This window comes from Arvicola amphibius, chromosome 13 (assembly GCF_903992535.2).
Source record: "Arvicola amphibius chromosome 13, mArvAmp1.2, whole genome shotgun sequence".
Lineage (NCBI taxonomy): Eukaryota > Metazoa > Chordata > Mammalia > Rodentia > Cricetidae > Arvicola > Arvicola amphibius.
Window position 1 is genome coordinate 59,191,792 of NC_052059.1, and position 12,291 is coordinate 59,204,082.

The 12,291-nt window shown below is 37.5% G+C and overlaps 1 protein-coding gene across 1 annotated transcript in view; it reads right to left on the reverse strand.

Annotated features, from left to right (window-relative positions):
• The window catches only part of LOC119799853, a 52,514-nt gene that overhangs the window by 11,540 nt on the left and 28,683 nt on the right, over nt 1–12,291 (reverse strand). The window contains exons 9-12 of the mRNA XM_038309699.2: nt 8,237–8,270; nt 6,354–6,415; nt 3,878–3,914; nt 2,116–2,177 (exon numbers count right to left, since the gene is read on the reverse strand). Of these exons, the coding sequence (XP_038165627.2) occupies nt 2,116–2,177; nt 3,878–3,914; nt 6,354–6,415; nt 8,237–8,270 (195 nt within the window). The remainder of the gene's footprint in view (nt 1–2,115; nt 2,178–3,877; nt 3,915–6,353; nt 6,416–8,236; nt 8,271–12,291) is intronic.

The following is a 12,291-nucleotide window of genomic DNA, read 5'->3' on the forward strand; positions in this document are numbered from 1 at the left end:
AAAAAGGCAAAATATAAGCAACTGTAGAAAAAAAAAGAGCATTGAATGCCAAGGCTAATGCTTCGTTACTACATATATTTTGAATCTGTGTAGCCTTGAATACTGATTTATAGACAATAAATACAAGGATAACTCTTAATTTACACTTCTTTGTATGTATTACATACAGAGACAATTTTATCAAATGTCGATACTAATAATAAATTGGTGTACAAAACACCTATGATCATGAGCATTATCAAACAGAGACACTGACATCTTAAGCATAAATAATATCACAAGCTGAAGTGTTAACGTGGTAACACAGTGTTGCTGCTGCTGGATTTGTCTCTGGACTAGTGCTGTTAGGGGAATTGTAAGTGAGCATACTCATCTTGCATGAAAGTGAAAAGAGCCTCTCTAAAGATTAAGGTAACTTATTTCATTGAAGATGAAAATTCCAGACAGAAGGTAGCTAAGTCTATGAGGACCGCACTGTGCAGCATAGCAAAACTTAAGAAACACAGGAAGACCAAAGGCAAAGAATTTCCAGATGCCAGGGTGGCAAAACAACACACAGAGAGAGGGCATTGTGAGTACTCTCCTCAAGTGCTTCTGAGGAAGCTGCAGAAGCCCTTCAGTTCTAGCTTCTGGTCCGTCACCCACAGGCAGTGTAAAAGTTCAGCACCAGCTGCTATCACCTCCCATGGTAAGAGCTATTGCAAAGCCCCCTGCAGTAGTTAGGCACCCTGAACTGTATCTCTAGGATGAGAAGCATGGAAGAAATGTGGGGACCAGGCAGCAATTCAAGGTAGTAGTACCTCACAGGAAACATTTGTGTCTCCACATACACAGCTTCAAGTGAGTAGCTTTCACTGCATGCTAACAGCCCACCCTCTACAAAGGAATAAAGCAAATTTTTGCTTATTTCATTCACAGTATGGAACCTGCAGTATAACCTCCTTGGCATTGCCTATGGCTGAGGCAGAGCATTTGTCCCACCAACAAATGGACTGCCAATGAGTCTCAGGATGTAAGAGACCTCCATCAACCCTCCTCACCACAAAGGAAATCCAGTGTGGAAATAATGTAAAGGACAGTCACCCACACTACAATAATACTGACTCTTTCAGACCCTCTGCACTCCATGTACTCCTATTCACTTGATGCTGTGCTCTCCATAGGCAAGGTAGGTGTGAAAGACACTGTGGTAACAGCTGCTGAAAGCCCAAACTCTGTAGTGTTCCTCCCACTCTTAGAATCTTATCCAGACTCAATGGACCAGTCAGTGCTGTCCACTGCAGAATGATGCTTTTTTCTCAGCCTTCCTCCTACTGTGGCAAATTGTTCTCGTAATTATGTCTATCAGCATATAAACCAAGTATCACCATATCCTACACTAATAAAACCAAAGGAAAAAGGTGCTGGCGGTATAGTCCATAGGGCGAGCGCTGGTCTAGAATGCTTAGAATGGCAGTGTTCAATCTTCAGCACTGCCTACAGGACTCAAAGTCCATTTTTTAAAAAAGTTGAGCAAGCCTATTATTTCTTATGCCCAGAAATAGTCAGATTAAATAGCAGATAATTAAAGATAAACATAAAATCATATGTGAATTGTCTAATATGTCTAAATAGAGAAATTATAGAAAGGAACAAAACCCATAAAAATGGCATTAAATTTAGTTCTCAAAATCCTTAATGAAAGTAATTAAATACTGTATTTCTGTTTTTTACACGATCACCTTTTATTGACAGTGATATATATGTAGCATAAATGCAATGTATTTATTATAAAAATGAAAGAAAAATTCATTTAATAACAAGCAAAATTGCTGTCATATAACTCTAGAGGACACATACTGTGGACTAGTTAGAGGTCCTTTTATTTATGCAAAGACACTGTGTGCATCAGAGGCTCACGTTAAATAAATAAACATGGTTCAGAATTATAGTTTGATACTGACATTTCTCAGAAAACCATTTCTTAAATAATTTTGAATGTGAGGAACATTAGGAGGCAAATTTTTAAAAAAATGAAATTACATTTATACCTTATTTACTTTGTTCCTTTTTGAATGAATTAAGTTGCTATTGAAACTAGGGAAGTAGCAGCAAAGTATTCATGATTACTCTTACCTCCACTGATCTGAATAGACTTCTTAAGTATTGACTTCAGCTCTCCAGGTGGTCGTACTCTGCTGTGGCATATTTTATAAAGTAATATTTTAATATTCATATAAAACATTTTCCAAATGCTTTGATTATTTGTTGTTTTATTTTCTAACATACATTAGAGATTTACAGTCAAGCATTAACATGTCCTTCAATCAGTTGATTAGGTTTGGTGACACTTTCTTTTAAACTTTTTCCCATGTGAAAGAAAGGAAAGAATTTAGTCCACACAAATGAAAGCATAGAAACAAATGAGAGAGAGATAGAGAGAGAGAGAGAGAGAGAGAGAGAGAGAGAGAGAGAACACCAAAGACACTAGTTTCTCTCCAGCACATTTTTAACACTGTAATAACTGATGGTCACTCTTGTGCTCAATCTAATTAGTATCCCGATTTCTCTTCTCGTGTCATCCTCTGCTCCTAGAGCATCACAGGACCCCTCTGTCTCAGGTTACTTTGTGGGCTCTCAATGCATGTGATTCTATCTCTCACAAGGTTTGTTTGTGGACCACAGAACTGATTCCTGCTTCTACTAGCACTCTTACAAGATATCATGGCCTAGGATATGCTCAAGTTGTCCCTTAGTAGTCCATTCATGAGTGAATCTTTTTTTTTTCATGAGTGAATCTTGAAACCACAGTCAGCCTGTTTCTATGCCAAATGAGCATTGGTATTAAATTAACGAGATAAAAATATGAACAAACAAAAATAAAAGTCAGTGGATAATACAGGATTTTAGCTTGAGACAGTTTAGAATTCCAAGTAGAAAGTAACATGGTTTCTGCAAGGTATTTCTTGGAACAGTTGTAACTACTGTAAATTATGAATCTGCACTTTGGACATTAACTGTGATGCCTTTTGGATCTTTTAGCATGAAGTAAATAAGAAATTTATTAATGTGCATCCAATGTACATGGCCCCACAAATGATAACACAATTTTCCTCTATTATGGAAGTAATCAATATGACCACAGAACTAGCTTGACATACCACCTTTAATATTCTGCCAAATCAGTGTCTGAGATAGCAGATCACTGACAGAAAGGGCCTTCTACTCTATATTCATGTCTTACTGATGGGAAAGACAAAGCCCCTTTTACAGACACATAAAGAGTAAACATGCCACAGTTTGGCTCTCTACATTCACTTAATCTACTGAGATCCAGAGACTTCATTCCTGTAGAAAACAGCTCACATGAATGGACAAGTGATGGATGGAGCACTGTGGTAGGAGGAAGGCATGGGATCTTCCACCATCTAGGAAAGGGTGCTACACAGGACCAAAGGGCCTCTGCATGAGGAGATGATGTCAAAGGAGGTAAACAATTTGTTGATTTCTTGTAACACTCTGTGATAATGCAGAGAGATCCCAAATTCTGTCAGCTCTCAGAAATATAAATGTGATGAAGCTCTAGTTCACTAGCTGATTTCTTAAAGTTTTTGAAAAGGCAAGGAGTGTCAGATGGACATAGTGAGTGTGGTTATCATCAGTAGGCTCATTTTCCAAAACACAGAATTGGTACGTGGGAAATGATGGTTGAATATACACCTCATGTCCACAATCTGAAAACAACAATATTTCAGGCTAAAATACATTGATAATACTATGGGGACTGTAAATCAACACAAAAATTGAGTGTATAAATCAATATCTATCTGAGAATACAACCAATAATTGGCTTGTTATCTTTGAATTTCCTTAGTATTATTGTATTCTTAGACCTTACCTGCAAAAAGGCTTCTGATCAGTATTGTAATGTACTTCTAAAAAAATCAAAATTAATTCATTACAATGCCAGAGAAATATAACATATAAAATGATTAGGTACATAGTATCCATTTTTGAGACTAATCTAGACTATTCTAGAGTAAATACTCTTTTGTAGGAAAGTTCTTCATGTAGAATTAATCCATTTTGTTTATTTCATATCAAACAAGATTAAACCTATTAAGCATAATACCTAAAAATAAACAATCACCCTGTGATTCCCAAGACAGCCATAACTATGCAACAATAAAACTGTGTCTCACAAACAAAACAACAGATTCAAAATGGAAAAAAATCCATGGGCCTATAAACATTTTTGTTCTTCAAGGAAACGAAGAACCTTGTTGAGCCTTTTAGTTAAAATTGTTCATTTTATGGTGCAAATCCCTACCACTGGGACTAGATGTATGGCTTCTGTCTTTTGTATCAAGATGAAACCTGGCAGAAAGAAAGAGATGAGGGACGAAGACCTTTACATAACAGCTCAAGGGAGGGCAGGCAACAAGCTTCCTCTCCTCATCCCATTTGAGGGAAAAATATCCTTAGTTCCATCTGTGCTCCCAGACTTATATGCGGCTTACAGGATGCTCATGATAGCAGGCATCATCTCCTCTGAAATGAATTACTGGAAAGATCCCTCCCCTGGTAGTAATAACCCCGAGCTCTACCTCAGGTGCAAGAGCATCAGAGAAGAAGCTGTAAGACTGGAGCAGCAAATTCCATGGGCTACTTTCTGACATAGGATCATTGTACATGTTTACATATGTAAACAATAAACTCACTCAATCCTTCCCTGGACCCTTGCAGTTTGCTTTTAGAAATGAAACATTGGAGGCAGGCAGTGGTGGCTCACACCTTTAATCCCAGTGCTTGGAAACAGAGGCAGGAGGCTCTATGGGAGTTCAAGGCCAGCTTGTGTGGAGAATACATTAAAGGGCAGGCTCCAAATCTACACACAGAAAAACCCTGTCTCAAAAAACTAAAATAAACATAAAAAAACAAAAGAGAAATAAGTGTTCATTCATTTTTTTTGTCTTGTTTAAAGTCAAGGAAACTTAGTGTGCCTTTTTAGCATTCTCCATGTCTCAGGACAACCATTCCAGCCACCAACTAGTGGACTGGGATTGTGGCTCAGGAGGAAAGCCTGTGCTTATTATGCAGGAGGCCTCAGTCAGTTCTCACCACCACAAATGCCATGAACAGAAAACTTCATAATAAAGTGACACAAAGCAGTCTCCATTACAATAATATTCACTCTCTTCATCTTACCTCTTGAGGGAAGAGGGTTTTGGATTCACTACCTAGTGTAGTTGCCACTGGCAACTTAGGTATAAAAGACACTGTGATGACAGTTGCTGAAAGCAAAACCTACATGGTGTTCCTGCCACTGCCACGAAGTCTCTCCAGACTCAATGGAGAAGCATCTAATTCTTAGAAATACAGAATGATGTCATTTTCTTCACTTTGCTTTTTGTTTCAATTTTTATTCTTGAATTATGCTTTGCAGCATGGAAATGATATACACCCTTACCATGTTCTATTTAACAAAAACAGAAGGCAGAGATAATGGGTAGAGTGCTTGCCTAGAATGCTCCAAAAGCTTTATGTTCAAACCTCTAGCAGTTCAGAAAAAAAAAAGGAAGGAAAAAAAGAAAGGAAGGAAAGAAGGAGGGAAGGAGGGAGGGAGAGAGGGAGGGAGGGAGGGAGAAAGAGAGAGAGAGAGAAAGGAAGGAGGGAGGGAGGGAGGGAGGGAGGGAGGGAGGGAGGAAGGAAGGAAGGAAGGAAGAGGGGAGGGAGGGAGGGATTTAGGGATGGTTGGAGGAAACAAGGGGAAGCAGGAACCAAGAAAAAGAAAAAAGGAAAATAAAGAAAAGGAAAACATAAGGATTGATAAGTCTTCCTAAAATCAATACATTCACTGTAAAAAAAAAAACCACTTCCACCTTAAAATAAGAGATTTCTAAAGAAAACAATTATACAGTATGCCAAAACTTTCCAAACTGAGAACCTTCATAGACATTTAAGAATCAGATGATTTAATTACATATTAAAGTAGGAAATTAGTTAATGAAAATAATTGATTGAGGTTTTTTTCGTGACATAACTTCATTTTAGTGGCCATGAGATGTGTAGTGATATGCAGTACAAAATACAAGGCATTTGTCATAAAACTCAAGGAGAATCTGGATTTCTGACAATCCTATTTGCTGCAATGTGACTATGGAGGACATGTGCTGTGTAAAGATGTTTTCTCATTTATTCAAAGGCTGTCCAGATATCAGCATTAAAATGAAAAAGGAATGTTTTGACAAAAATACTTCACACTTCAAAGTGCTTGATTTATACTTGTTTTCCTGAACTCCTTTTTGGGATCTAAAATCTTTACTCTTCCTTATTTTCTTCACGGAAGGTAGGACAGATGGAGTCATTCTTACCATTGTTGAAGGTGACACACTTTTTCTTCCTCTGCTCTGGCTCTCTTGTCATTGTTCCTTCACTGTGACATATGTTGAAAGTGATCATCATTTAAGTATCCATATAAAAACACTTAGCATGATTCTAAATTCTTTATTTTTGAGTCCCTAATAAGTCTTACATTACATATTTACAACAACATTTTTTGAAACGATCTCATTATGTATTCTAGCTAACTTTTAACACACTATATGTTTCATGTTTGTCTTGAAATCAAAGAGATCTATGCCTCCTGCCTCCCACATTCTGGGATTAAAGGCATGGGCAAAGAGGCCTAGCCAAATAATTCTGAATTCATTCTTCAACAGTTGCTGATGATTAATGACTGCTCTTCTTTCCACCTTTCCTCATGGAGAAGAACATAGAAAATTTAGCTCTTGATTAAAACAACACACACACACACACACACACACACACACATATCCAAGCACACAAGACAGGGGAATGGCAGATTTTCTGCACACTTTGTTCTGATGGTTGCAGTAACGGATTGTTTTGTGCTCTAAGAACTTAATGCTCCTATTTCATTTCTTCCCCTAAACCTAAAGCACCTTGTCCTGTTTTCTCTCAAGAAACTTTTTAGGCATTACATTTAGTCACTCACTCTCTCCCAAGAAGTTGCTTTAAGAGCAACATCTTGATCTAAACATCAAACATCTAAAAATCTAAACATCAAAGCATCAAGCTGCCAAAAATATCAGAATTCACCATATTTTGTGCACAAGTACATAATAAATTTTTTTTCCATTTTTTGTTTTTTGAGACAGCGTTTCTCTGTAGTTTTGAAGCCTGTCTTGGAACTGGTTCTTATAAACCAGGCTTGCCTTGAACTCACAAATGCGCCTACCTCTGCTTTCCCGAGCGCTAGGATTAAAAGCACACACCAAAACCACCTGGATCTATGATGATCCTCTTTATACTCAATGGCCATTCCTTCCTGCACAAGGCTTGAGTATTTACAGGGCACTGCAGAGCAATACAGTACCCTCAGCTCTACTCCATCCGTACTATATCTAGGAGCTCCAAATTTCAGGGCTTCTGGTTGGTAAGCTCTGGACCAACCAGTTTGTTTTTCTAACTTCACCTACATTGGGATTCACCACAGTTGGGGAACTCAGTGAGGGGGCTATTAACCTACTGGACAGAAGCATGTCTACAAGGCCATTCTGAGGTGATATTTAGCAAAGCCTTGGAGAGGCTTGAACCTTGCCATATTATTCACACTCTTCCCACAGACAACTCAGCCAAACAAATTAGCGAAAAAGATTAATGACTTGAAAATGGATCCTTTTACATATATGTCCAAAATATGTTATATTCTGTGTATTTCTATGTATGTGTGATTTAAGGTACATACATGCCAGTGTGTAGTTGTGGTGATTGGAATATGGACTTGGGAGTTGACCCTAACCTTAAGCATTAGTTTACTAGCTGGGTCTCTCACTCAAGAATGCAAACCTCAGGCAAGCAATCCAGAAAATGTGAGGGGATGCTCTATCTCCACCTGCAATCTCACCAAAGCTCACCAGGATTTTAGAAGCGCACAAGACCAACAGGCCTCATGTGGACCCTGGGTATCCATCTCCCATTCTCTCATATGCACAGCCAGCACTTTATCTGCTGAATCACGTCCACAGACAGGGAATCCTAATAGCATTTCATGTTGTATCAGAGGAATAATCAGTTATTTAAAACTATGTGCTTCTCCACAGATAAATATTCAGCTTTGATTAGCAAATAATCAAGAAGCTGAAATTGTCTTACACAGAGAAAAATATGGTGGCAGCTTCTGAACTTTATATTCTCTACATACTCAGTGTATTTAAAATCCAGACATTCTTACCTGATTGAGATCTGGTCCTTAAGTCTTCGACTAGCTATAAAGTAGAAAAACAAAATATGTTATAATCAATTGTAAAATATAAGAGCGTTAAATGTCAAGGACAATATTTTTACTACATATACTTTGTCCCAAAATGTGGATAAAATTTAAAGTGAATATTGATTTATAGACAACAAATATATGGATAGCTCTTAACTGAGACCTCTTTGTATGTTTCAAATAGAGACAAATTTATCAAAAGTTACTACTTATAATAAATGGGTGTACAAAACACCTATGATCTTGAGCACTATAAGACATCTTAAGCAGAATCAATAACACAGGCTGAAGTGTTAAAGTGGTAGCACAATGTTGCTGCTTTTGCTTTTGTTCTGGAATAGTGGTGGTAGAAGAATTGTAAGTGAGCATACTCATCTTGTTTGGAAGTGAAAAGAGTTTCTCCAAGATTTGCATTGAACTTATTCCATTGAAGATAAAAATTCAAGATACAAGGAAGCTAAGTCTACGATGACTGCCCTTTGTAGCATAGCAATATGAAAAAAAAAAAACACAAGCAGACCAAGGACAAAGGCCCTTGCATAGAATTTCAAACTGATAGGTTGGCAAAGCTCCAGAGAGGTGGCAAGGTGTGTACTCTCCTCAAGTGCTTCTGAGGAAGCTGCAGAAGCCCCTCATTTCTAGCTTCTGGTCCCTGGCTAAGGGGCAGTGCAAAGAAGTTCAGCATCAGTAGCTATCTCCTCCCATAGTAAGAGCTATTGCAAAGCCCTCTGCAGTAGTTATGCACCCTGAACTGAATCTTCAGGGTGAGAAGCATGGAAGAAACGTGAGGACCAAGCAGCAATTCCATGGTAGTAGTACCTTACAGAAAACATCAGAGTTCCCACAGACAATGCATCAAGCTCCCACTGCAGGCTAAAAGCCTGCCCTCTAAAAAGGAATAAAGCAAATTCTTATTTATTTTATTCACAGTATATAAACTGTAATATAACTTCCTTGGAATTGCCTCCAGCTGAAGCAGAACATTTGTCCCACCAGCAAATAGGTTGCCAATGAGGCTTAGCATGTGGGAGACCTCCACCAACCATCTTCACCACAAAGAAAATCCAAGGTGGTGCCTGTTCGCCTGCAAGCTCCGTGGAACCCTAAAACACACTTTGTTCCAATACTGAGGGGCCTTAAGAGCCTGTGAGCTCCATGGAATTCTGAAACACAGCTTGCTCCAATACTGAGGAGACCTAAGAGACAGCCACAGCAAGGACTGGACCAAGATGCCAAGATACTGCTGGCCTCATTTGAAGGAAGAGATGGGTAGGGGACTATGCAAGAATTTCTCCATCATCCTAAAAAACAACATGGTAACATCAGAATCCAGTGGACACACAAAAGGAAGACTTGATCATCCTAACCCAGAAGTAGATGAAAACGACTTTGTATGTAACTTTATGAAAATGATGAATACCTTTAAAGAGGAACTGGAAAACTCCCTTAAAGAAATTGAAGAGAAGACAAAGTTGGAAAAAATGAATAAATCCCTCAAAGAAATCAAAAAATACCCATGAAAAAAACAATCAAACAAGTGAAAGAAACAGTTGAAGACATGAAGACTAAAATAGATGTAATAAAGAAAACACAAACCAAGGGAATTCTGGATATGGAAAATCTGGGTAAATGAGCAGGAACTACAGAGACAAGTATAATCAACAGAATATAAGAGATAGAAGATAGAATCTCAGGTGCTCAACATACTACAAAGAAAATAGACTCATTTGTCAAAGAAAACATTAAATCCAACAAATTCTTAACACAAAACATTCAGGCAATCTGAGCCACCATGAAAAGGCCAAAACTAAGAATAATAGGGGTTGAAGAAGGAAAAGAACTCCAGCTCAAAGACACAGAAAACATATTCAACAAAATCATAGAAGAAAACTTTTCCAACCAAAAGAAGGATATCCCTATGGAGATACAAGAAGCTTACAGAACACCAAATAGACTGGATCAAAACAATAGCATCCCTTAGCCACATAATAATCAAAACAAAGAACATACAGAATAATGAAAAAATATTAAAAGGTACAAAGGAAAATGGTCAAGTAACATATAAAGGTAAACCTATCAGAATTACACCTGACTTCTCAATGGAAACCATGAAAGCCATAAGGTACTGGATCAATGTGCTACAGACACTGAGAAACCATGGATGCAAGCCCAGACTACTATACTCAGCAAAGCTTTCACTCACCATCATTAGAAAGTAAGATACTTCATGACAAAAATAGATTTAAACAATACATATCCAAAAACTTGTCCTTACAAAAAGTACTAGACGGAAAACTTCAACACAAGGAAGGTAACTACACTCTCAATACCACAGAAATATGATAAACCCCCACCAGCATAACCCAAGAAGGGAAACACACAAACATTACTACTGAAAGAGAACCAGAGTTAACAACCACTGGTCATTAATATCGCTTAAATCAATCTACTCAATTTGCCTATAAAAAGACATAGGCTAAAAAAAAAGACATAGGCTAAGCGAATGGATATGAAAACAGAATGCAGTCTTCTGCTATTTACAAGAGACACACTTCAACCTCAAAGACAGACTCTACCTCAGAGTAAAGTGTTGGGAAAAGGTCTTCCAATCAAATGGACCTAAGAAACAAGCAGGTGTGGCTATCCTAATATCGAACAAAATTGATTTCAAACTAAAATCAATCAGAAGAGATGGAGAAGGACACTTTATACTCATGACAGGAACAATTCATCAAGATGAAGTATCAATCTGAACATCTATGTGCTTAATACAAGAGCACCCACATACATAAAAGAAACAATACTAAAACTTAAATCATACATCAAACCCCACACACTAATAGTAGGAGATTTCAACACTCCTCTCTCTCCAATGGACAGATTAACCAGACAGAAACTTAAGAGAGAAATAAGACAACTAACAGATGTAATGAATCAAATGGACTTAACAGATAAAAATAGCACATTCTACCCCCCAAAAAAAACCCTCTTCTTAGAACTTCATGGAACCTTTTCTAAAATTCATCACATCATCAGTAACAAATCAATCCCACACAGTTACAAAACAATTGGAGTAAACCCCTGTGTCTTATCAGCTCACCATGGAGTAAAGTTAGAACTCAACAATAATACTACTCCCAGAAAGCCTACAAACTCATGGAAACTGAACAGTCAACTTCTAAACCACCCCTGTGTTGAAGAAGAAATAAAGAAAGAAATTAAAGTCTTACTTGAATTCAACAAAAATAAAGCCACAACATATCCAAACCTACGTGACACTATGAAAACAGTACTAAGAGGAAAGTTCATAGCACTATGTGCCCACATAAAGAAAATGGAGAAAGTTCACATTAGCAACATAACAGCACACCTGAAAGCTCTAGAATAAAAGAAGCAGACTCAGCCAGGAGGAGTAGAAGACAGGAAATAATCAAACAGAGGGCTGAAATCAACAAAATAGAAACACAGAAAACAATACAAAGAATCAATGACACAAAGAGCTGGTTCTTTGAAAAAAATTAAGCAAGATTGACAAACCCTTATCCAAACTAATCAAAAGGTGGAGAGAGATCATCCAAATTAACAAAATCAGAGATGAAAAGAAGGACATAACAGACACTGAGGAAATTCAGAGAATCATTAGGTCATACTACAAAACCTGTACTACACAATATTGGAAAATGTAAAAGAAATGAACAATTTTTTAGATAGATACCATATACTCAATGGACCAATCAGTTCTGTTGACTATAGAATGATGAACTTTTCTCAGCCTTCCTCCTACTGTGGCAAATTTTTATGGAAATTATGCCTATCAGCATATAAATCAAGTATCACCATATCTTTAACTAATAAAACCAAAGGAAAAAGGTGCTGGCAGTATAGTCAATAGGGTATGCGCTACCCAAGAATGCTTATAACAGCACTGTTCAATAACCTGCACTGCCTACAGGACTCAGAGTCCATTCATTTTTTTAAAATGTTGAGCAAGCCTATTATTTCTTATGTCAAGATTT